This window comes from Aotus nancymaae, unplaced genomic scaffold (genome assembly GCF_030222135.1).
Source record: "Aotus nancymaae isolate 86718 unplaced genomic scaffold, 86718_ANA_hifiasm-v0.15.2.pri h1tg000067l, whole genome shotgun sequence".
In the NCBI taxonomy this organism is placed as follows: domain Eukaryota; kingdom Metazoa; phylum Chordata; class Mammalia; order Primates; family Aotidae; genus Aotus; species Aotus nancymaae.
In genome coordinates this window covers 32,441,524-32,464,913 of record NW_026988482.1, presented here as the reverse complement: position 1 = coordinate 32,464,913, position 23,390 = coordinate 32,441,524, and the positions used below count along the sequence as shown (strand labels likewise).

Genomic DNA, 23,390 nt, shown 5'->3' with positions numbered 1-23,390 from the left:
AAAATAAAACAAAAACAAAAAGCAAAGATGACAAAAAAAAAAAAAAAAAATCAAACAAACAAAAACTCTGTCTCTATAGCTTTTCTTTTTTGTTTTTGAGATGGAGTTTCATTCTGTCACCCAGGCTGGAGGGTAAGGGTGCAATCTTGGCTCACTGCAACCTCTGCCTCCCAGGTTCAAGCGATTCTCCTGCCTCAGACTCCTGAGTAGCTGGGATTACAGGTCTATAGCTTTTCAAATTGCAGTTGAAGACACACTTTTAAGAAAATTATCTATCTACATTGACCAATTCTGAAAATAATTTCTAAATTTAAACTGTATGACAGTATCGTAAGTGCTCTCGTTTTACACTTCTTATAATTTTAGAATCAGCATCAATGACTTACTGATATTGGGGAATCAACAGATTGGGGAAAGATGTAATTCTCATAAAAGTCATTCATTTGGTCTGTTTTGATACATTTCATTTATTAAAAGAAGGCTATCAACAATTCATTAAGTTTCCTAATGGGAAATTAGGTGATGAACCAGTCTCTAACCTGGCTCTCTTCTGCTGCCTGTTGGTATCCATGCTCTTGGTTATCACCTCCCTCACTGTATCAGTTAGTCTGTGTGACCAATAGAATTTTGCAGTGATGGTATGTCACTTCAGAGATTAGGTTATAAAGGATATGGTGGCTTCCATCCCTCTGCCTTTCTCTTGAATCACTTACTCTGAGGGAAGCCAGCTGCTTTATCTGAGCAGCCTTAAGGCGAGGCCCACTTGGTGAGAGACTGAAGATGCTGGTTAACAGCCCTCAATGAGCAAAGAAAATCCTCCAGGCCCAGTCAATAGCTTGACAGCAACTCCAGGAGAGATCTTGACCTAGAAACACTCAGCTAGGCTGCTGCTCCTAGATTCCTGACCCTTAGAAACTGTCTGAGATACTAAATATTTGCTTTTTTTTTTTCTTGGAGATGGAGTCTTGCTCTTGTCACCCAGGCTGGAGTGCAATGGCATGATCTCGGCTCACTGCAACCTCCACCTCCTGAGTTCAAGCGATTCTCCTGCCTCAGCCTTCCAAGTAGCTGGGATTACAGGCACCCACCACCACACCCGGCTAATTTTTGTATTTTTAGTAGAGACAGGGTTTCACCATGTTGAACTCCTGACCTCAGGTGATCTGCCCAGCTCAGCCTCCCAAAGTGCTGGGATTACAGGCATAAGCCACCGCCCCAGGACTATTTACTGTTTTAAACTGCTAAAGTTTTGGGGGTAATCTGTTACATAGCAATGGATAACTTTTTTTTTTTTTTTTTTTTTAAGGTGGGGTTTCACCATGTTGGCCAGGCTGGTCTTGAACTCCCGACCTCAGGTTATCCGCCCGCCTTGGCCTCCAAAGTGCTTGGATTACAAGCATGAGCCACCACGCCCGGCCTATTTTTTTTTTATTTAAAAAAATATTTTATATTTTAGTTAGAGACCCTGTGCAAGTATAGCTCACTGCAGTCAAACTCCTGGGCTCAAGCGACCCTCCTACCTTAACCCCCTGAGCAGCTGAGACCACAGGCATAAGCCACTAAACCTGGCTACTTTACTTTTAATTTTTTTAGAGATGGAGGTCGCACTATGTTGCCCAGGCTGGTCTCAAACTCCTGGGCTCAAGCGACCCTCCCACTTCAGCCTGCAGAGTTGCTGGGATTTTGAGGACTTTGCTATAAAATGAGTCCAGAAAAATAAATGTATTTTATTTTACTGTATTACTATCGTTATTATCTTTTTAAATCTTTTTTATTTTCATTCCCTGAATATCTTCTGCACAATTATTATTATTTTTTGACACGGAGTCTTGCTCTGCCACCCAGCCTAGAGTGCAGTGCTGAGATCTTGGCTGCAACCTCTGCCTTCCTGGTTCAAGGGATTCTTAGGCCTCAGCCTCCGAAGTAGCTGGAATTACAGGTGTGTGCCACCACATCCGACTAATTTTTTTGTACTTTTTTTAGGTATTCAAAGACAGAGGACTTAAGCAGCCAGAAGGTTCTATTTATTCCAGGTGACATCACAGTACTTACTCATCTTCACTGATAAAAAGGGCAATATGTTCACATAGCACATATTTATTTACCACCTAATTTTGGCAAAACTATTTAAAATTTAGAAAATTTAAAAGTATTTAAAATAAGAACTTTATTTGCCAAAGTTGCATGACTGAATAAACGCTTACAGATTTTAAAAAAATGTGATCTATTAGGTACATAGAGTGCTAAATTAGAATGCTCAACTTTAAAACCATACCAAATTTACTTTGTAGAAGAAAATGTAATCAGCTCTATAAACACTATTTAAAGAAAATAAGGCCCTGCATGGTGGTTCATGCCTATAATCCCAGTACTTTGGCAACCAGAGGCAAGAGAATCACTTGAGGCCAGGAGTTCAGGAGTAGCTTAATCAATAGAACAAGACTCATTCTCTAAAAATAAAAAAATAATAATAAATTTGGTTTAAGATATTTAAACGTTATCTTTTAATAGGGGTTGTGGGGGAGGCTAAATAAGTATGGGCTAATTATCTCAGAGCAAGTTTTCAACCCAAACCAAAATGACTATGTAAAGATTACACAGTGAAGTAATTTATGGCAGAAGCCTGAGATTCAAAGAGTTGAAATGATTGAGATTTTTTAGTCCCTTTGCAGCTCCTCCCTTGTTTGCTTGTAGAATCTGCTGTAAGGAAGAATCCTCAGTCTAGCAGGAAGGGATCCCGCCATTTAAGAGGGAAAAGAATGCCGTTCCAAGCAGGCAAGCCTGCTTCCAATTCAATGTGGAATAAGATGCTGATGGGATAGTAAGTACACAAAATTTAGGATAAAGAAAAATCCTGGCCGGGCGTGGTGGCTCACACCTGTAATCTCAGCACTTTGGGAGGCTGAGGTGGGCGGATCACCTGAGGTCAGGAGTTCAAGACCAGCCTGGCCAACATGGTGAAACCCTGTCTTTAAAAAAAAAAAAAAAAAAAAAAAAAGTCCTAGGATGAAATTTCATAGAGCAGAACTGGCTACCTAGATATTCTCTGGTCAGATCAAAAGGTGAAAATGAAAAGGTGAAGTGAACAGCCACTGTGAGCAGCAGGAGCACAACCAAGTTTCTCTGTTCCTTTTTCCCTCCTCTGGTCCCTTTGCCTTTCTTTTTCGTAATGCTCGTGTCTTTTTCATAGGCATTATAGGTTTTATCTCAGTGTCCTTGCATGACGGTAACAAATCACATATTTTAAGATTTGGGCTGAAAGGTGCTTAGTCTTTTTTTTTTTTTAGACGGAGTTTTGCTCTTGTTGCCCAGGCTGGAGTGCAATGGCACGATCCTGGGTTTAAGCGATCCTCCTGCCTCAGCCTCCCAAGTAGCTGGGATTACAGGCATGTACCACCACACCCACCTTATTTTGCATTTTCAGTAGAGATGGGGTTTCTCCATGTTGGTCAGGCTGGTCTCAAACTCCCGACCTCAGGTGATCTGCCCGCCTTGGCCTCCTAAGTGCTGGGATTATAGACATGAGCCAACGTGCCCGGCCGAGGTGCTTAATCTTTAGGAAAAAAAACCTGTGCTGCTCAATCTACTGAATGAGCAGCACAATAAACAAAACACAAACCATAAGACATGGTGGGCACTTGCCTCCATATGTAAGGGATTTGTTATTGGATCTATCCAATTCATGCCCCAGCTCATCAACAGGAGACTCCTTTCAAAGACCCTGTCTGGCTAAAACACTTTTTCTTAGCTTAAAAAAAATCCTTTACTAGTTACCTGTTAATCGCAAGGTACAGTTCAAACCATTTAACAGGGCAGAATTCCAGGAGAATACACACAAAGCCTTAAAAATGTTTCCAGGTCACAATGCCTTTTTAAAGAAAATCAAGACCAGACCTGTTTCTTAGACAATCTAGAAGGGAAACTTACCTTTGGCTCTGTAGCCAGATACCCCCAGGTTGGATGTTTGAGTGGTTGAAGGTGAGAAGAAATGCACCCAATGCTTCTATAGTTCCAAAGGCTTCAGTGTCTTCTTCCATTACACTGTATTTTAACTGCCAGCTTAAAAGCTCTATGAAGATAGGGACTGAATATTGTCAGGATCTGGCACAGTGCCTCATATCAGACAGATTTGTTAAATGAATGAATAAATGAAACCTGGAGACACAACACAGAATAGCAGAAAAAGAAATAGGCTAGGCATGGTGGCTCACACCTGTAATCCCAGCACTTTGGGAGGCCGAGGCAGGTAGATCACTTGAGGTCAGGAGTTCAAGACCAGCCTCAAAAAAAAAAATCATAATGGTGAAAGGAATTTACATTTACCCACAATCATACAGTTTCACTCTTGTTGCCCAGGCTGGAATGCAGTGGCGTGATCTGGGCTCACTGTAACCTCTGCCTCCCAGGTTCAAGCAATTCTCCTGCCTCAGCCTCCTCAGTAGCTGGAATTACAGGCACCTGCCACCACGCTCGGCTAATTTTTGTATTTTTAGTAGAGACGGGGTTTCGCCATGTTGGCCAGGCGGGTCTGGAACTCCTGACCTCAGGTGATCCACCTGCGTCAGCCTCCCAAAGTGCTGAGATCACAGGCATGAGCCACTGTGCTGGCCAAGGCTGAAATTTTAAATCAGTTGATTTATACGCAGTTTTTTCTCTTTGGTAGCAGACTCCCATCCTTTTGATAGTAAATAGTCAATGGAAGCAGCCAACAGTCACTGGGTTTTGGTCAAGTGTAGTGATTAAAGTGAGAGATCAAGTAGGCAATACTAGTTTTGGTTAAAAGCCTCTGCCTATAGGGCAATGTGAATGGTTTTCACATGTGACTCAAAGTGGCTCTGAAGGCAATAACAGGAATTCCAAAACTACTGTGGGCAACTGGTTCATCACTAAACCAAGCGTATTACTTCCAAAAGAGTGAACTATGAAGGCGACAAACAGAGCTAGGTGACAATACTTTCTCAGAATTCATGTTACATACATATCTTATTCACACACAGAAATTCTTAATGGGTGAGTCAATTAATTCATTTAATTAAAGTAGATGTACTGGTTTACCTAAAACTTTAATATTTGCTGTATTTTTCAGTATAACATTCTCATAAAAACTTATTCACCACTTGACTGGTACTTCACATACATTACCTTTTTAAAGTTCACACTACTACCACAAATATAAGTATTATTCTCCCCATGTTATGAGAAAACAGAGACTCAGACAAAATGTGATTTGTGCAAGACAACAACAGCTGATAAAAGGTAGAACCAAGATGCCAATACAGATGTTTTGCTTCAAATACCACGTTCTTTTTATTTTCTGATCCTGCCATGTAGCACCTTTGAATAATTCTTAAATGTATCACTATAGAGTTGTTCAATTTCTAGCTGCAATGTTTAACATTTCTTAATGATTCTATTATTACCAGTGAATAATCCTACTCTTTATTTAACCTGGAAGTGAACTGAACAAAACTGAAGATATTGCTTATAAATAGACGTATTTATATTCTTGACGAAAACTGGAAGTAACTACAAAAAGCCATTTATTCCACTTGAAGTAAATATTGATACTAGACCTTACATTTAAAGAGACTGGTCTGGCAAGTGACTTTCTTTTTAACAATAACCATATTAAAAGAGAAAAAAAAATGGAGCAGTAAGTTAAATAAAAGGCTAATAAAACTTGGAGGAAATAGCTGTTTTCTTTTAAACCCTGAAGAATACCAAATGTATGTTATGTTGCATAAAGAGTCATTTCAAGAGAAGACTATTAACAATCCAATAGTAGGGTCAGCATTAAGAACTTCAATGATATTCAACTCAAACATGCGTAGGGAGAGTAAAGTTATTTTATTAAATCATGCACATCACGTGTGTTAGTGCAAATAGTTTAATCTGTACTCCAGAAATTCTATTGTACTTTATATCTTTACAAAATAGATTTAAAACAATTATTTACTTTAAAAAATGTAATTCTGAAGTTAAGCATTTCAGAACAATATTTGCAATAACCTATATACAAGAGGTACTGGGTACCACTGGCATATTAGCATTCTGTGGTGGAGTGGCTTCCTGCAACAGAAAATGATGAAATGAACTATATGACAGTATTCTCTACAAGTCATTTGTGACTAATTCCTCCATAAATCTAGTGATCCTCCCAACAGTAAACCCAAATAGCTTAAAATATAACCTTTAAAGTATAAACAGTGACTGCCAAACATCACAAGGCAAATTATACCCTAAACTCCTATTTCAATATTTGGCTAGACTTGTGGATTGCCACAGAACATTCAAGCCAATTCACTGACATTCCCTCCCAGTCTTCATTGACTGAAAAATTTAACTATGTGATACTTTAGGATATTCTATGACCTAAATAAACTTTACTGACATAACTATGATGCCACACAAAACCATGGCTAAACTTTCACTTTTGTGTTTTAAATTTATAACATCAAGCAGTGTTTTTAGGTGCTTCATTGTGCATAGAACACTATTAATCTTGGGAATAGTGCTTTTCATTAACAGAAAGTCCCAATTAACAACAATAAAAAGAAAATAACCATTTGCATACCCAACCAGGAAATCTGTTGGTAGGTACAACAGCTCACCCTGAACATGAATTAGCTCTGACACATCATAAACCAAATTAGGTCAATACAAGCTTATCGAAAGAGATATTAATACTTTCTTCAATTAAACATGCTTGGAGGAATAGATGATAGAAAAAAAAATCATGCTTCCTAAAATGCTGTATATGAGAAAGTAACTTGGCTTTTAAAGAAAAATATCTCTTTAAATACATGAGGTTTAATAAATTACATTCCAATTGACTCAACAGTTTGGTTGACTGCACTGAAATTGTGTAATTACTATGTTTTTGCTCCCAGAAATACTTCAGTTTGCTCAAGAAAATACACACTCTCATGGAAAGTTTTTCAAAGTTGATGTCCTCCACATCTTCAAGTCTCATTAAGGCTGAACAAGCGTGCACATATTCCCCAAATTATCACCCTAACAGTTCATTTTCCAAATGTATTTTTCCTTAAAAAAAAAAATCCACGCAATTAGTTGTCTCTAAGTCTTGTTCCCAATAGCTCAGTGGTTTTATAACAAGTAAAAATGGCGTAAATATGTAAAAAATATATATATATATGTATATATATTTCAAACTGATAGGCACTGAGCACACAGGGCCTCTCTTCCCATGTATGTACTGGTTGTTTGGTTTGGGTAATTATCAAATCAGAAAAATGAATTATCTGGTCATCAGAATTCAGAGTAAAATATTCATAAATTTAATGCTATAAATAATCTGGTGTACCAAGAAGCCTACTTTAGGCCACCATAATATTCAGAATCTCAACATACTAATTTAAAAATTACATGAAAAATTGCAAGCAAATTATTGCTTACAGTAGAATAAAGTCACAATTTTATATCTTCTTTATAGACAGATACATTTTATATAATTTAAAGCAATGACCCTACAGCTGTATTCTTGTACTTCTGCTGTTTTAAAAGAGGTAAAAAGGAAGAAAATGGTTCTGTTTGTCCCCAGCATGAGTATGATGCCAGCTTCTAGAGGGAGGACGGTGTACGGACTCAAGGAACGCTCTCATGGAGAAGCTCTGGCCAGACCTGGCACATACAGCACGATGGCTGTTACTGCAACCAGGGCAGCCAACATGGGCATCCAGGGCCAGGGTTTCTGTGTGGAAAGAAACCGAGAGTCAATATCACATTCTCCCCTCTCTTTTCATACCTAAAACCCCTTGGTTCCAGAGAGTCCTGAATATTTAACAGAATACTGAAAAAATCTTATTTTTGCATCATAAAAATAAAGTTAAAAAAAAAAAGTGATGGAGTGCAGGTATAAGGAGAGCCATAATAGTAGGACCACCAATTTGGAAGTCTAATATATCCCAAGAAAGTCCTGGTAAGTTTTCAACTTTGTTACAGTTGAAACCTAATAGTGACTTCTAAGAAAACCTGTGGGCTCTGCCTGCTTTATTTACTCTGGTATCCATATATTCCAATATAACTGATGTATATAGACACCTGTAGTATGTTTCTGCCTAAAATGTTTATTTCTTGATTAGAATCAGACTCCATGTTGGGATATTTTATTCAAGGGGATGATAGTGGCTAAGGTGATAACGGTCTAGGCATTGGTCCTCTAACTTGAAACCACAGAAGACAAAATCAAATAGGGTTCAAGATGGAGAAGTAACATTAGGGATCCTGCCTGTCTGATAATTCTGGTAAAGACTCTGTTCAGTGTAATAAAGCCACATGATATCTCATATGCTCTACTAACATGCATGCCAGTTAGAGGCAAGCATGGATGGGCTGTTGCCTGCTAACTTTAAGAGAGCTTTATAAGATTAACTTGCTTTGGTTGACACTTTTATTTTTACTTGTATTCCAAGAGTGTTTTTGAGATGGTTTTTCTTCTTTTTCTTTTCTTTTCTTTTTTTAAGCTATGGCAGAGAAAAACTGTTTTTTAAAGAAATATTCTGATGTTGCAGGTCAGGGCTCAGAAAGAAATGGGATACATTTATATCCTTGCAAGTACATAATAGGGTTGAGATTGTAAGCCAAAGGTTTATTAGGCTAATCTCATTTTTTTTTTATCTCCATAGCCATAGTATAAACAGGGAAAGGGTTGAAACGAAGAAAATCTACACTATGAGGAGGAAGAGGATAAGGAGGAAGGGGAAGAAAGCTGGCTGAAAACTTGAAAGAGGCAAACTCTTCATTTCTCATTTAAATCTGATTAAACACATAATTGGAAAGAGGGTACTAATATTGCAGAAATTCATAGTGTACTCCAGTTTGCTACAGATAAAGACTCAGTTAAAGGAAGCATATTAACAACTGGTTAGGTTGGAATTAACTCATGGTTAGCATTACTACAAAGTAAACAAGACAAAAAGTTATGGGCTTAGTTGACTGTTGAATTCACTGGTATGACACAAATACACGGCATACTAAATGAAGGGTTTGCTTCAGGTAACAAAATACCTGTGTGTTCTTGCCATGCACTATATTACAAATACGGCACAAACAGGTGATGGGAACAAACAGACAAGGACTCAACAGTAGTGCTTGTACCTTTCTCTACCACAATGGACCGAAACACCAAAACAGGAAAGCCAGGAATAGGCCGATGAATACGGCTGGGACGGGTTGTAATATGGAAGGCTAAAGAAGGGAAGGCATATTAAAATCATTTTATGCTATGAAAATAATCAGATAAGAGGATTCAGACCGCCCGGGAAGAAAGACTGAAGTAATAGAAGTACACCACTCAAGTTTTGCACAGACTCAAACATTTTAAAGACATCTAACATAATCCTGAACGATGGACTGGGGTATGCAAGTTGGGAAACTATCAGTTTAAAAGGAACAGCTAGGCTGGGAGTGGTGGCTCATGCCTGTAATCCCAGCACCTTGGGAGGCTGAGGCAGATGGATTACCTGAGGTCAGGAGTTTGAGACTGGCCTGGCCAACATGGTGAAATGCTGTCTCTACTAAAAATACAAAAGTTAGCTGGTCATGGTGGTACACATCTGTAATCCCAGCTACTCAGGAGGCTAAGGTAGGAGAATCGCTTGAACCAGGAGGCTGAGGTTACAGTGAGCTGATATCACATCACTGTAATCCAGCTTGGGTGATAGAGCGAGACTCCATTTCAAAAAAAGAAAAAAAGAAACAGCTGAAGGCAATGATCAATGTGGTCACACCTAACATTCTAATGAAATGAAGCACATGAAGACAGAGCAAGCCAGGCACGGTGGCTCATGCCTGTAATCCCAGCACTTTGGGAAGCTGAGGTGGGCAGATTGCTTAAGGCCAGGAGTTTGAGACCAGCCTGCGCCACATGGCAAAACCCCGTCCCTAGAAAAAATAAATTAGTTGGGCATGGTGGCACACGTCTGTAATTCTAGCTACTTGGGAAGCTGAGGTGGGAGGATCGCTTGAGCTGGGGAGGTCAAGGCTACAGTGAGTTGAGATCACACCACTGCACTCCAGCCTGGGTGACAGAGCAAGACCTGGTCTCCAAAAAAAAAAACAAGTAATGACCAACACTTCACCGCTAGCTGATGCTCTCTGCTTGATAGTATACATTTTTGCTCGATACCTGAAACCCATTATTTGACAATGTACTCCCTTAGCAATGGTTAAGGGTTATTTTATCCCTCTAACGAAATCTTTTCTTTTTTTCAACCAAAGCTCTTTTGCTTATTAGATTATACTGCTTTCCAGCTTAAAAATAAATGCCCTGTGATAATGCGTGTTTCCTAAATCAGGCAAGAAATCTGACAATATGTGATAAAGGTTTGGTATATAAAGACACGCAGGGCTGGGTGTGGTGGCTCATGCCTGTAATTCCAGCACTTTGGGAGGCTGAGGTGGGAGGATCACCTGAGGTCAGGAGTTCGAGACCAGCCTGACTAACATGGAGAAACTCCATCTCTACTAAAAATACAAAATTAGCCGGGTGTGGTGGCACATGCCTGTAATTCCAGCTACCCAGGAGGCTGAGGCAGGAGAATCATTTGAACCCGGGAGGTGAAGGTTGCAGTGAGCCGAGATAATGCCATTTTACTCCAGCCTGGACAACAAGAGTGAACTCCGTCTGGTCTTGAACTCCTGACCTTAGGTGATCCTCCTGCCTTGGCCTCCCAAAGTGCTGGGATTACAGGCATGAGCCACTGTGCCTGGCTGCAAAGTTACTTTTGAAAAGGTTCTGAATAGTACAGGGTGATCCATTCTGATTATGCTAGATGTCTTCATAGGTTAATTTAGCAGTAGACTGAAATTCCATAATCCCAGGGATATGAATTAATACAAAAGAGAGAAGTAACCAAACCATTATGATCTGATTTTAGAAGAGTTTGTAATCTACATTTTGAAAAGTAAATGCAAACCATTTTTGCTTAGTATAAAGCCTCCACACCCAGTTCATCAACTTCTAAAAGGCTTCTACCTAAGCAGCAAGCCTTTATTGTCTACAAACTGCAAAGGACAATTGGACACAAGTCATGAGCATTCTGTGTGCAAATGAATAACAGGATGGCCATGCAACATCACTCTTTTGTACTTGTGCTGCAGGGTAAGCAGAGTGGCTTCCTCCACAGGAAGCATGTGGCTCATGCACACTGCAGTGTCCAAGCCATGACAGCAGTTTCAAATAAGTGAGAGCACAATCAACCACACTAAACATCTATCAGTTAGGGCCCACAAAGGTAATGATCACCAAAACGTACAACACAACATTAATTTAGTATAACATCTTTTTAAAGACCATCTTTCTAGCAAATGAAAAACAAAAAAAATTAAACTCAATCTATACCAAAATCTTCATCTGTCTCTTTCTCTCTCACAGCCCTACAGAAACTCACCAAATACTTTCTAATACTTACAGAATGCAAAAGAGACACTAAGCTTTTTAGAAATTGTGCCTCAGTGAGAACATTATCGGTATATAACCAAAACCATTAATAAGTCTTGATTTTTTTGATAGAGCCAAATGCTAATTATCAACATGTACTACCGTCTCTTAAATGGGTCATTTCCCAGCAGGGCAGAAACAAGAGCCAGACAGTGGCTTAGTGACAGAGCTTCAGACTCATCTGGGAAAAGCTGACAGTTCTTAGGCAAGCTGCTTTATTGCAAACAAGGCTCTTCCTCCAAGCAGTCCTGAGGCTCTTCTGGGGTATAGGTTAAAGGTACAAATTCTTTTTCAAAAATTTGACAGCATAATGATTCTGTCATGGAATTTCATAATTGAAGGCTTATTTCATTTGTACCATTTGCTTCACAAATCAGTGAGAGTCCTCTGAAAATCAATTTCAATCTCTCATCTGCCTCTCAATCAAAGCTAAGCCAAGTTTGCAAAGACTTACATTATTTCCTTTCTCTCGGAGCAGCTTCAGGTTGTTTTTACATTGTTTGAGCTCATCTGTGATTGACTGCTTTTCCTGCTCAGTCTTTTCAAACTTCAACTTCAGTTCTGAGAGTACAGTCTGTGTCTTTTCATACTAAAGGCAAAGAAAAAAAAAGTGTGCAGATTCAACTTAAAATGAGTATGAAGGTATGGTTCTAGTCAGGCTTATATGCCAGATCCTATTCAGTCACGTGGAACACTAAAGACAAGTCTTTTTGTTTAAGGAGGAATAACTTGCACTCATAAGAAGAAGTCTTTTGGCCAGGTGCAGTGGCTCACACCTATAATCCTAGCAGTTTGGGAGGCCAAGGTGGGTGGATCATGAGGCCAGGAGTTCGAGATCAGCCTGACCAACATGGTGAAACTCCATCTCTACTAAAAATACAAAAATTAGCCAAGCATGGTGGCGTGCACCGGTAATTTCAGCTACTCAGGAGGCTGAGGCAGGAGAATCACCTGAACCTGGGAGGTGGAGGTTGCAGCGAGCCGATATTGCGCCACTTAACACCCCAGCCTGGGTGACAGAGTGAGACTCCATCTCAAAAAAAAAGGTCTTTAATGTTGACTTGATTCTATGTAAGAATTTTCTGGCCCTGGAGTAAAAAAAATTAAGAGTAATCACCATTTTGTCATCTGTTTTTAATATGAAGGATCACTTTTTCCCCCAAGTGAGTATAGGAGAAAAGGAAAATTTCAAACTGAGCAAAAGAAAAGTAGGTGAAGAAAAATCCCATAGCCTAATTAAATGGCAATGTTAGGAAGCCTGAGTTTGTATCATGGTAAGCAGTGTCAGCCAAGCTATTTTACTCTTGAAGTAAAAATTACTCTTGAAGTAATTCCTCCACCTAGTATGGGAGCGAAAAGAAAAAAAAGTATTAATTCCCAATAGGTTTCCCTTTACCCAGCATTACTGGGTATTAAAGTGTTCTGGATAAGTGAATTTTCTAGGCAAATGAAGAAAATAAATGTATCTGAAGTACACACCACTATGACTGGGAAATATCTATTCTTCCACTTCAAACTTAGGCACCAGCCGGGCATGGTGGCTCACACCTGTAATCCCAGCAATTTGGGAGGCCAAGGTGGGCAGATCACCTGAGGTCAGGAGTTCGAGACCAGCCTGGTCAACATGGAGAAACCCCATCTCTACTAAAAATACAAAATTAGCCAGGCATGGTGGTGCATGACTATAATCGCAGCTACTTGGGAGGCTGAGGCAGGAGAATCGCTTGAACCTGGGAGATAGAGGTTACAGTGAGTTGAGATTGAGCCACTGTACTCTAGCCTGGGCAATAAGAGTGAAACTCCATCTCAAAAAACAAACCAAAACAAAAAACTTAGGTATCAACTAAAAGTCATTTTTAAAAAATCTGTTTCTGGTAGAAATTTTATTTTTATTTTATTTATTTATTTTTTGAGATGGAGTCTTGCTCTGTCATCCAGACTGGAGTACAGTGGTGCGATCTCAGCTCACTGAAACCTCCACCTCCCAGGTTCAAGCAATTCTCCTGCTTCAGCCTCCTGAGTAGCTGGGATTACAGGTGCCTGCTACCACGTCTTGCTATGTTTTGTACTTTTAGTAGAAATGGGGTTTCACCATGTTGGCCAGGCTGGTCTCAAACTACTGGCCTCGGGTGATCTGCCTGCCTTGGCTTGCCTCCCAAAGTGCTGGGATTACAGGCATGAGCCACCACGTCCCACCTGTTTCTGGCAGAAATTTTTAAATAGTAAAACATGTCATTTTCTGCTCTGAAAAACAATTCACTGTATATAATTTGACATTTAGGTAGATTCGAATCTTTTTAAAGACTACCTGCCTTTTAAAAGTTAGACCAATGTGAAACAGCATGGCTTACCCCTACTTTAAATGGTGCCAGGAGGCTGAAATTCTAGACTGGTTCCACTTCAAGATATTGCATCTTACATGCAAGCTGGGCTCACAGTCAGAGCAGAGACTGTTCTGCTGCTGGCTGTGCCTTTGTCTCCACTTTGCTGCCTCACTCTGCCATCTCTGTCTCTCTCTCTCTCTCTTTTTTTTTTTTTTTTGAGATGGAGTCTCACTCTGTCACCCAGGCTGGAGTGCAGTGGCATGATCTTGGCTCACTGCAACCTCCACCTCTCAGGTTCAAGGGATTCTCGTGCCTCAGACTCCCATGTAGCTGGGACTACAGGCATGCACCACGAGGCCTGGCTAATTTTTTTTGTATTTTTAGTAGAGATGGGGTTTCACCTTGTTGGCCAGGCTGGTCTCAAACTCCTGACCTCAACTGATCCACCCACCTTGGCCTCCCAAAGTGGTGGGATTACAGGCGTGAACCACTGCGCCCGGCCCCACTTTGCCATCTCTGAAGGTTTTAGAAGGAAGACAGACAAAGTTTGAATATAAAATAAATATACCATGGGTAAGGCATACCAGAAAGGTTCATCCTTATCCCTAAATATAGCCCAAGAGGGTAGAAAGTTTCCAGTTCCTTTCTACCTATATCCTATAAATTCTTCAATAAAGGAAACATTTATAACAGTTTTTCTGAAAAATACAAATACCTTAGAATGACTAGAAGCCCATCATTATGCTCAACAAAGATAAATATTAAAAAGGAATGTAAATGTATAAAAACATTAGACAGGAGAGATGAAGCTTAGGGTCAACACAGAGGTCACAAGAAAAAGAAGAAAGACATAGGTACAGAGAGGGAGGTAAAATATGAAAGATATTCCCTGTTACTTAACAATACTCCCACTATAAGCCTGGATAGTATGCCAGAGAATGAACTAAAGGAGTAAAATTCATGGGCTTTATGATAGCTTTTTTCAATTGATGTGAGGGTCTGTGGACTTCCTCCCAGAAGGCAGAAGATTACTGGCATACTGCCAAGGCAAAGTCAGTGTACATACACTAGTTTCTGCAAATTAGAACATAATAAATTCTCAACGACCCATGATCTGATTCTTAACAGTGACTAATAAAGAATAAGTAAAAAGTGCTTTATTGACAAGTTTTCCCTTACTTTCCTTTTCCACCATTCTTACATTCAGTCTGCCTTGTGCACCAAAGCAATTAATCATTTCTCCATTCCAGGAGTTGTGAACCAGAACCACAGGAAGGCAGCTCAACCAGGGGGATCCTGTTGCTTACCTACAGCATGTGAGAAAGTGGCAAGGACTCTGGCCCCATGGCAAGAAGATGAAGCCAAATAACTTTCTTGAGTCACTGTTTGCAGGGTGGACTGTGTGCTCAATGTTTTAATAAATTTTTTTTTTTGAGACGGAGTTTTGCTCTTATTGCCCAGGCTAGAGTGCAATAGCATGATCTTGGCTCATCACAACCTCCACCTCCCAGGTTCGAGTGATTCTCCTGCCTCAGCCCCCTGAGTAGCTTAGTACAGACAGGCTTTCTCCATGTTGGTCAGGCTGGTCTTAAACTCCCGACCTCAGGTGATTCACCTGCCTCGACCTCCCAAAGTGCTGAGATTACAGGTGTGAGCCACCGTACCCAGCCTATGAATTCTTAAATTACAGATATTCCTACTAAATTAAAATATATTGATGCTTTATTTTTATTTTTTCCTTTTCTTTGTTTTACTGCAAGATATATTGATGCCTTCTAAAGTCAAATATAAAGATGACATATCATTATTTTCTTTCAATACTAAGGATTAAGATTTACTTTTTTTTTTTTTTTTTTTTTTTGAGATGGAGTTTCACTCTGTCACCCAGGTTAGAATGCAATGGCGCAATCTTGGCTCACTGCAACCTCCACCTCCTTGGTTCAAGTGATTCTCCTGTCTCAGCCTCCTGAGTAGCTGGGATTACAGGCATATGCCATCACACCCGGCTACTTTTTGTATTTTTAGTAGAGACAGGGTTTCATCATATTGTCAGGCTGGTCTCGAACTCCTAACCTCAGGTGATCCTCCTGCCTTGGTCTCCCAAACTGCTGGGATTACAGGTGTCAGCCACTGCGCCCAGCCAAGATTTACTTTGTGCATGTACTTTTTATTTGTGAAATAGTCATATAAAAGCTGCCACATATATAAATTTTAATTTGTGGAAAAAAGGTCACCTATTGCAGCCTTTGGATATCATTTTTGCTCCATCTTGCTAATTCTCAGGTGACAAACGAGTTTGGTCCTGATTAAGAGGGAAATATCACACAATATTACCAACACCTTTGGTTGTTCTTCATAAAAAGAATCTTATCTGGGCTTGCTTAGCTTGTAATATCTTAGCCTGTTGCAACGCTGAAAATACATAATTAGATACTGTGCATATTAAGCATGATTCTGTGAAAGAAAGGAGAACAAAGGGGAAATGTTGAAGGGGAATATATGTGCATTAATAAAAGGCAATAATTCCTTTGCAGTGGATTACACAGAGATAGGAACCTCATTAAAGAACATTTTAGTTATAGTATATAGCTATAACTAAACTATAGTATATAGTATCCAACATGTTGACATCTGGACAAACAGAAAGAGCAATTTCACATTACAAAGGAGTGTGATGACTACACATCATTTCACAATGGAAAACAGTGAACAAGAAAATAGAAAAGAAACATACCAACAAGATCAGACATATTTTTAAATGTGCTGCATTTAATGCAATCGAAGACTATCAACAATTTAGATGCTGTGACAACATGCCACTGCCATTTGTGGAAACAGTTAAAGCATTTTGCACTGATTACTCGGTGACCACAAACAGGCAAACAATTAATGCAACAAAATGGCTAATGCGTTCATAGTAACATACAACAGAATCATCTTCCAACCACAGCATTCTTCCCAGAGTTTGAAAGAATTATGGCATATGGACTGGAAGGACACAAAGTGCTTACAGTATTAAATACTAAGATATTTACTTTGGCACAAAATTTGTGTTCCAACCAAATAAAATGAGATTTCTTCTAAAACACATATCTTTAGTAAGGTAAAAACAAACACACTACAAAATCACTTTGTCCACAAGAAATTAAAAAAATTTTACAGTATTTTTTCATTAGGAACAAACATGAAGACAGAAGAAAAACAATCATTGCCAAATTTAGGAAACTACAAGGAAAGAAAAGTGCAAAGAAAAACTGCATTGATTAAGCAGATCTTCCAGAAACAACTTTGGTAAAGTTCATTTAATATTAAAGACAAAGAGTTGTCTTCAACTTCCTTCTAATTCATAAATAATCCTTTTAAGAAAGTCTACAACTGGGGTGGTCCTTGATCTGTAGATCAAGCTGTATCAGCCTTCCTCATCTCCCCAGCTGGCCAGGAGTCAATGCAGGGAGTGGTATGAGGCCAGCAGGACTGAAGGCAGCTCTTACTGCCCTGCTGTCAACTTCAAGGCTTTGAGAAGTAAAATATACTTATCTTGCTCAGGAAGAAATTGGGTAGGGTTTCTGTTCCAAAGTCAACCTTTATGACTTCAACACAAATTTTTAAAAAGCACCACTCAAGTCAAGGTTTTAAGCAGAATGACATGAAAAGTGAGCATACACATTTATGAATAAGGTGAAAAGAGGGTAGGAGGAAGAAAGTAAAAGGCCACAGAACATGTGTCTGGTGGGCTGCCTGGCTATGAGGTGAATTTTAATAACTTGTCAGGCCATTATTTACCTGAGGGTTTCAGACAGCATTATATTTTGGCCTCAGTTTGCTTTCCAAAAGTATGCTAAGTTACATATGATATTCTCTTTGAAAGTTAAACAATAAATCAAGAGACCTGGTACAAAGGGTTTCTCATATAACTGAACTAACTGGTAGAGAAAAATTAAAATGTAGTTTTGTATATTCATATTTTTGAGACCAACCCTACTGAAGAATTCTCTCTATACGGACCATAATACGCAGCTAGAAATCACCAAGCAGAGATGGTCCAAGTATCAATTTTGTGACGGGTAATGTGACTTCTGCTTCCCTTTATTTCTAACTAGCGTGGATATCTGATTTGCTTTTGGCTTTAAGTCCAACCATAATTGGGCTTATAAGGTCTTTTCGTTTTACCTCTTTCTGTACATCCTTTGCTTGGTTTTCAGCCTTACTGAGAAGAGTTTTTAAATCAGCTGAATCCCGAAGATGCTGTTCTTTCAAGGATCCCACTTGATTCTCAAGCTCTTTCCTAGACATTTGAAGGATGCTGAGATCACTGGTAAGCTCTAAACTCTGCTTCTGAGAACTGCAATATAAACATTGACAGTTATTCACAGGTAGAAACTGGACACAGAAAGAAGTCCAATTTCTTATACATTTCACTAGAAGGGACAGAGTAGATTTCAGAGAAAAAAAGAAAAGTATAAAAAAGAATGAAATATTTTCATTCAATACGCAAAAGGCATCAAAACACTAAAAAAATGCAAGTTTAAAGGTGTGTCCCATCAAATATACACAAAGGTTGAAAATTTAAAAAAAAAGAAATAGAAGGTAATTAACTATATTTTGTTGTATCAAACTGTATTAATTTTATAATAAAAAGATTCAGTGTAGGTCTTCTACAGGAAAATAATACAAATATTTCAACAATTTCTTGTAAGTTTAAGTACTTGACAAATAGAATGGGGGTCAGAAACTTAAAGCTTAGGAGCCACTGCCAACTCAAGTAAAGATAAACCTATTCAAATGAGAAGACACACAAAATTAAGAAAAGAGCATAAGACAAAAAGTAGGAGGCTGAGTTCTAGACCCCCCAGCTCTGCTACTGTTTAGCTGGGGGATGTTAAGCAAGTCACTTAACTGGTACATTTCATTTACAGAGTAAACATTTTCTGAGCTCTTAGACCTATATCTGGTACCATGTTATACAGACATAACTAACACAAGGACAGTCTCAGTGTCCTTCACTGCCAAATAACAGGATTGAACTCATTAACTTCTGAGGCTGTTTCCAAGGTTAAATTCTATGATCACTTCTATAATTTGATGTTTAAAAAATCTGACTTAAAATATATGAGAACAGCTTGATGTGTGAATAGAAATTCCTTGTTCAATTCCTTCTTCCATAGCCCAGACAACAGAGAATAAAAGGTCTGTATAGTATAGCTGTGTAAGGGAATTTGGCTCCCCTACACAGCTATAGGAGTATAAGGTTTTCAAGGTGACAGTTTTATATCTTTCAAAATGGATCAATCAAGAATTACACTCACTACTGGAACTGAACTACTACAGAGTCTGAATCCTGTTCTGATTGTATGCTTCACAGATTCTTTGGAGTGGGTTTGATGTTGTCAAGCCAATACAGCTAGGAATTAAATGGCACAAAAGACCCTGTAAAGGAAAACTAGCTTCTAAATACTACTTAAATGCTGGGAAGTCTTATCAAGTAAATATGGGGCATCAGAAAAGTTTAAGAAAAAGAATTAATCTGTCTTAAATACTTTAGGTGAGTTTAGGCAGATGATTTGACCAATGATCTAATATATTCTACCTTTCTGGGGCCTGATATTTTTAAGCCATATGCTTCTACTCACAAGGAGTTTGTAGGCTTGCTTTTCAACACTTAAAACTTGAAATAATTGAAAACAGTATTTAATAATCTGTCAGATTCCAATTAATCACATCTTAAAAATAAGGGATCTAGCCTGAATCTTTAATAAAATATCAATAATTTCAAAACAATAATAACTAAGATAAGCAACACTGGCAAAAAAATGGGTATTTCTTGCTTGACAGATTACTAAACTAAACAGTATTAAGATCCTAATGTAGACTAAATGTAAAGAACTTGGGTATCTGCATCATAATCTTATGCACACTTCATACCAATTTATCCAAATGTGCTGTCACACAGATAATCAATTCATTCCTTATTTTATTTATTTATTCTTTTAAAGACAGAGTCTTGCTCTGTTGCCCAGTTTAGAGTGCTGTGGTGTGATCACAGCTCACTACCTTTGATCTCCTGGGCTTAAGTGATACTTTTGCTTCAGCCTCCTAAGTAGCTGGGATCATAGGAACATGCCACTCCATCCAGCCTCCTTAATTTTTATATATAGGCCAGGTGCGGTGGCTTACACCTGTAATCCCAGCACTTTGGGAGGCCAAGGCGGGTGGATCACTTGAGGTAAGGAGCTGGAGACCAGCCTGGCAAACAGGATGAAACCCCATCTCTACTAAAAACACACAAAAAGGCCGGGCGCGGTGGCTCAAGCCTGTAATCCCAGCACTTTGGGAGGCCGAGGCGGGTGGATCACGAGGTCAAGAGATCGAGACCATCTTGGTCAACATGGTGAAACCCCGTCTCTACTAATACAAAAAATTAGCTGGGCACGGTGGCGCGTGCCTGTAATCCCAGCTACTCAGGAGGCTGAGGCAGGAGAATTGCCTGAACCCAGGAGGCGGAGATTGCGGTGAGCCGAGATCGCGCCATTGCGCTCCAGCCTGGGTATCAAGAGCGAAACTCCGTCTCAAAAAAAAAAAAAAAAAAAAAAAAAAAGAAAAACACACAAAAAAATTAGCCAGGCGTAGTGGTGCATGCTTGTAATCCCAGCTACTCAGGAGGCAGAGGTGGAGGTTGCAGTGAGCCGAGATCATGCCACTGTACTCCAGCCTGGGCAACTGAGCATGACTCTGCCTCAAAAAAAATAAAATTATATATAGATATATATGAGATATGTATATATCTCATGTATATTTCATATATGATATATATCATATATATATATTTATAGTCTTGACCTTTATTTTGTCCCATTCATATTTTGGAACTGCTTTTATAAAGTTTTACATGTTATAAACAAAGTAAAACATTTGTTTTTATTTTTATTTATGTTTTCTTAAGACAGGGACTGGCTCTGTTACCCAAGCTGGAGTAAAGTGGTGTGATCATGGCTTATTGCAGTCCCCACCTCCTGGGCTCAAGGAATCCTCCCACTTCAGCCTCCTGAGTAGCTGGGACTACAGGCACATGCCACCAGGCCAAGCTAATTTGTTGTATTTTTTGTAGAGATGGAGTTTCATGTTGTCCATGCCTGGCTAGAATAACGAATTTTAAACCTAAATATGGCAAATTCCACTAAATTTGCTGGAATAAATCTAATGCATTCACTGATTTGCTTGTAAGTATTAGATTCTAGAAAGATTTAACAGGTTTCGGAGAATTCTTGGTCTTATGTATTATTATTCTTCATATAATCCTATTTGAAATTCAGAAAATTAATTTCTTTCAATAGCACAAATTCCTCTTTTGTTCTGTTGGCTTGTTTGATACAGGATTTGGCTCTGTCAGCCAGGTTGGAGTACAGTGGCATGACTATGGGTCACTGTAGTCTTGACCTCCTGGGCCCAAGAAATCCTCCCACATCAGCCTTCCCAGTAGCTGGGACTACAAGCATGCGCCACTACACCCAGTTAATTTTTGTATTTTTTTGTAGATACAGGGTTTTGCCACGTTGACCAGGCTGATCTTGAACTCTCAGGCTCAAGCGATCCTCCCACCTTGGCCTCCCAAAGTGTTGGCATTACAGGTGTGAGCCACTGTACCCAGCCTTACAAATTCTTCATCACAGTCACTTCCTGATCACCCTTACTAAAAGAAGAGATCACTGGTGTGAAAGAAAAGCAATTGATATTTAAAATTTATTAATTTATAGGGCAAGTTCAACTATGAATTACAGACTTCTGTTGTTTGTTCAGGGTTTCCTTGGGACATTTAATGAATCTGTATTCCATGAATACAAGGAAAGGACATGCAGGATAATGGTGGTGGCCAAGAAAAAAAAAAAAAAAAGCTTAAGTATTTATTCAGTATGGTTAACCTGCCAAATGGCCAAACAGAGACTGGCTGAACATTTGCTCCTGTAAAGTATTTAAATACTAAAATTAAATTTAATTTAGATGAAAATTTAAGTTAAAGAAATATTTATATCTGAAAAACAGAGTTCTTTCATACTTGTGCAATTCTTTTTCTTGCCGTTGCAGTTCTGATGATAGTGAAACATTTTCCCTTTTTAGAGAATGGCATTCAGTTTCCAATGCATTCCATTCCTTTCTCAACTTCTCCAGTTCACCTAAAATAGTCCCAAAACATATTTGTTAATATAGAAACATAACTTCCATAATATTTCAAAGGATAAAGAAAAATATTTCAGAGAAGAACATCATTTTTCCCCTTAAAAGCACGTACATTTTACGTGGTTAATTATTTGATTCCTGTTACTTTGCATGTATACCTCAAGGAGTGATATCAGCTTGAATTTGAATAGTATTTTTTTGACTTCACTTTTATAAGGCAAGCAATTTTTAACAATTTTAAAATAAAATATAAAACTGTAAAAATATATAAATTTAAGTAGAACTTGCAGACCTGAAAATACATTTTTAGCTCTGATATAGAAACACTGGATTATACAACTGATTTCTATCAAAGAAAAAAAAGTCTGCAAAACCTGCATTTTTTTTTTTAAAACAAGTTATGAAGTTATCAATGTCAAAAGTTAAGAGTTTTATGTAAAATACATTTATTCACCTTGCAACCTTGTTGCTTCCTCTCTCTGCTGGTCCTCACACTGTTGACATCTAAGCTGAAAACTGTTTTGCAGACTCGTGATTTCTTTCTCGTATTCAGATGCTGCTTTCCGCCACCGCTCAAGCTCAGCTCTCACCTTCTTAAGCTCTTCTTGTAAAGAAGCAATGTCAGTGTCCCGCTCAGAGGCAGCCTTTTCTGCAGCTTGATGAAGGAGCAAAATTTCATCTTGGGCACTAAGCAATTCATCTCTAGTACTTGTGATTTCTCTGTCCTTCTCCTCCCGGAGATTCTCAATATTGATGTGTAACCTCTGCAATTGGGCTGCAAAAGTATATCTATCATTTTCTTGGCCCATTGGAATTAGAAATAAAAGAACAGTCCATACAGGTTTGTAGTTAATGCATAGCCTGGGTTGTCAGAGCTGTTGCTTTTGATTAAAGTATATAAAAAATCCACATTTGATGCAGAAAGTGTCAAAATACAGATATCAAAGAGGAAAAAAACCAGTGATCTTCATCTCCCCAACACACAGAAAATTACTTCTAACATTTTGGTATTTATCCTTCTAGATTTTTTTCTATACATTTATACACATATAAAAACAAACATTAAATGGGGAGTGATCATAATATATACAGTGTTCCCTATCCGTCAGTTGATGAAACTTTTTATTTTTAATATTCAGGAGACAGCTGGAGTATGATGAAACTCTCTCAACAAAAAATAGTTATGGTATATATAACTTATTTGCCCAACCCTTTATTTTTGATATTTTAGGCTGTTCAGTGTTTAAACACTATATACCATACTATTTTCTTTTTTTTTTAGGGTGAATCCTATGTATAGAATTGCTTGGTCAAATGGTAAGCATTAAACAGTTGATGCTCTTGATTAATTTTTCTGTTCAAATGTCAGTTCTTTAAAGATGCCTTTTCTGATGACTTCTATAAAAAAACAGCCCACTGTTGTTCTCTGGCTC

The 23,390-nt window shown here is 38.6% G+C and overlaps 1 protein-coding gene across 39 annotated transcripts in view; it reads right to left on the bottom strand.

The window, feature by feature from the left end:
• Nucleotides 1-5,000: 5,000 nt before the first annotated feature.
• The window catches only part of SLMAP (sarcolemma associated protein), a 181,898-nt gene continuing 163,508 nt past the window's right edge, over nucleotides 5,001-23,390 (bottom strand). For 21 of the 39 annotated variants that reach the window (XM_012462777.3, XM_012462780.3, XM_064367246.1 and 18 more), the window contains 5 exons: nucleotides 22,412-22,732; nucleotides 21,836-21,953; nucleotides 17,956-18,127; nucleotides 11,916-12,050; nucleotides 5,001-7,711 (listed from right to left, as the gene is read on the bottom strand). In XM_012462777.3, the coding sequence (XP_012318200.1) occupies nucleotides 7,619-7,711; nucleotides 11,916-12,050; nucleotides 17,956-18,127; nucleotides 21,836-21,953; nucleotides 22,412-22,732 (839 nt within the window). In that variant the 3' untranslated portion in view covers nucleotides 5,001-7,618. Of the gene's footprint in view, nucleotides 7,712-9,117; nucleotides 9,208-11,915; nucleotides 12,051-17,955; nucleotides 18,128-21,835; nucleotides 21,954-22,411; nucleotides 22,733-23,390 lie in introns of all 39 variants that reach the window. The other 18 variants (XM_064367241.1, XM_064367249.1, XM_012462782.3 and 15 more) reach the window with 2 other exon arrangements.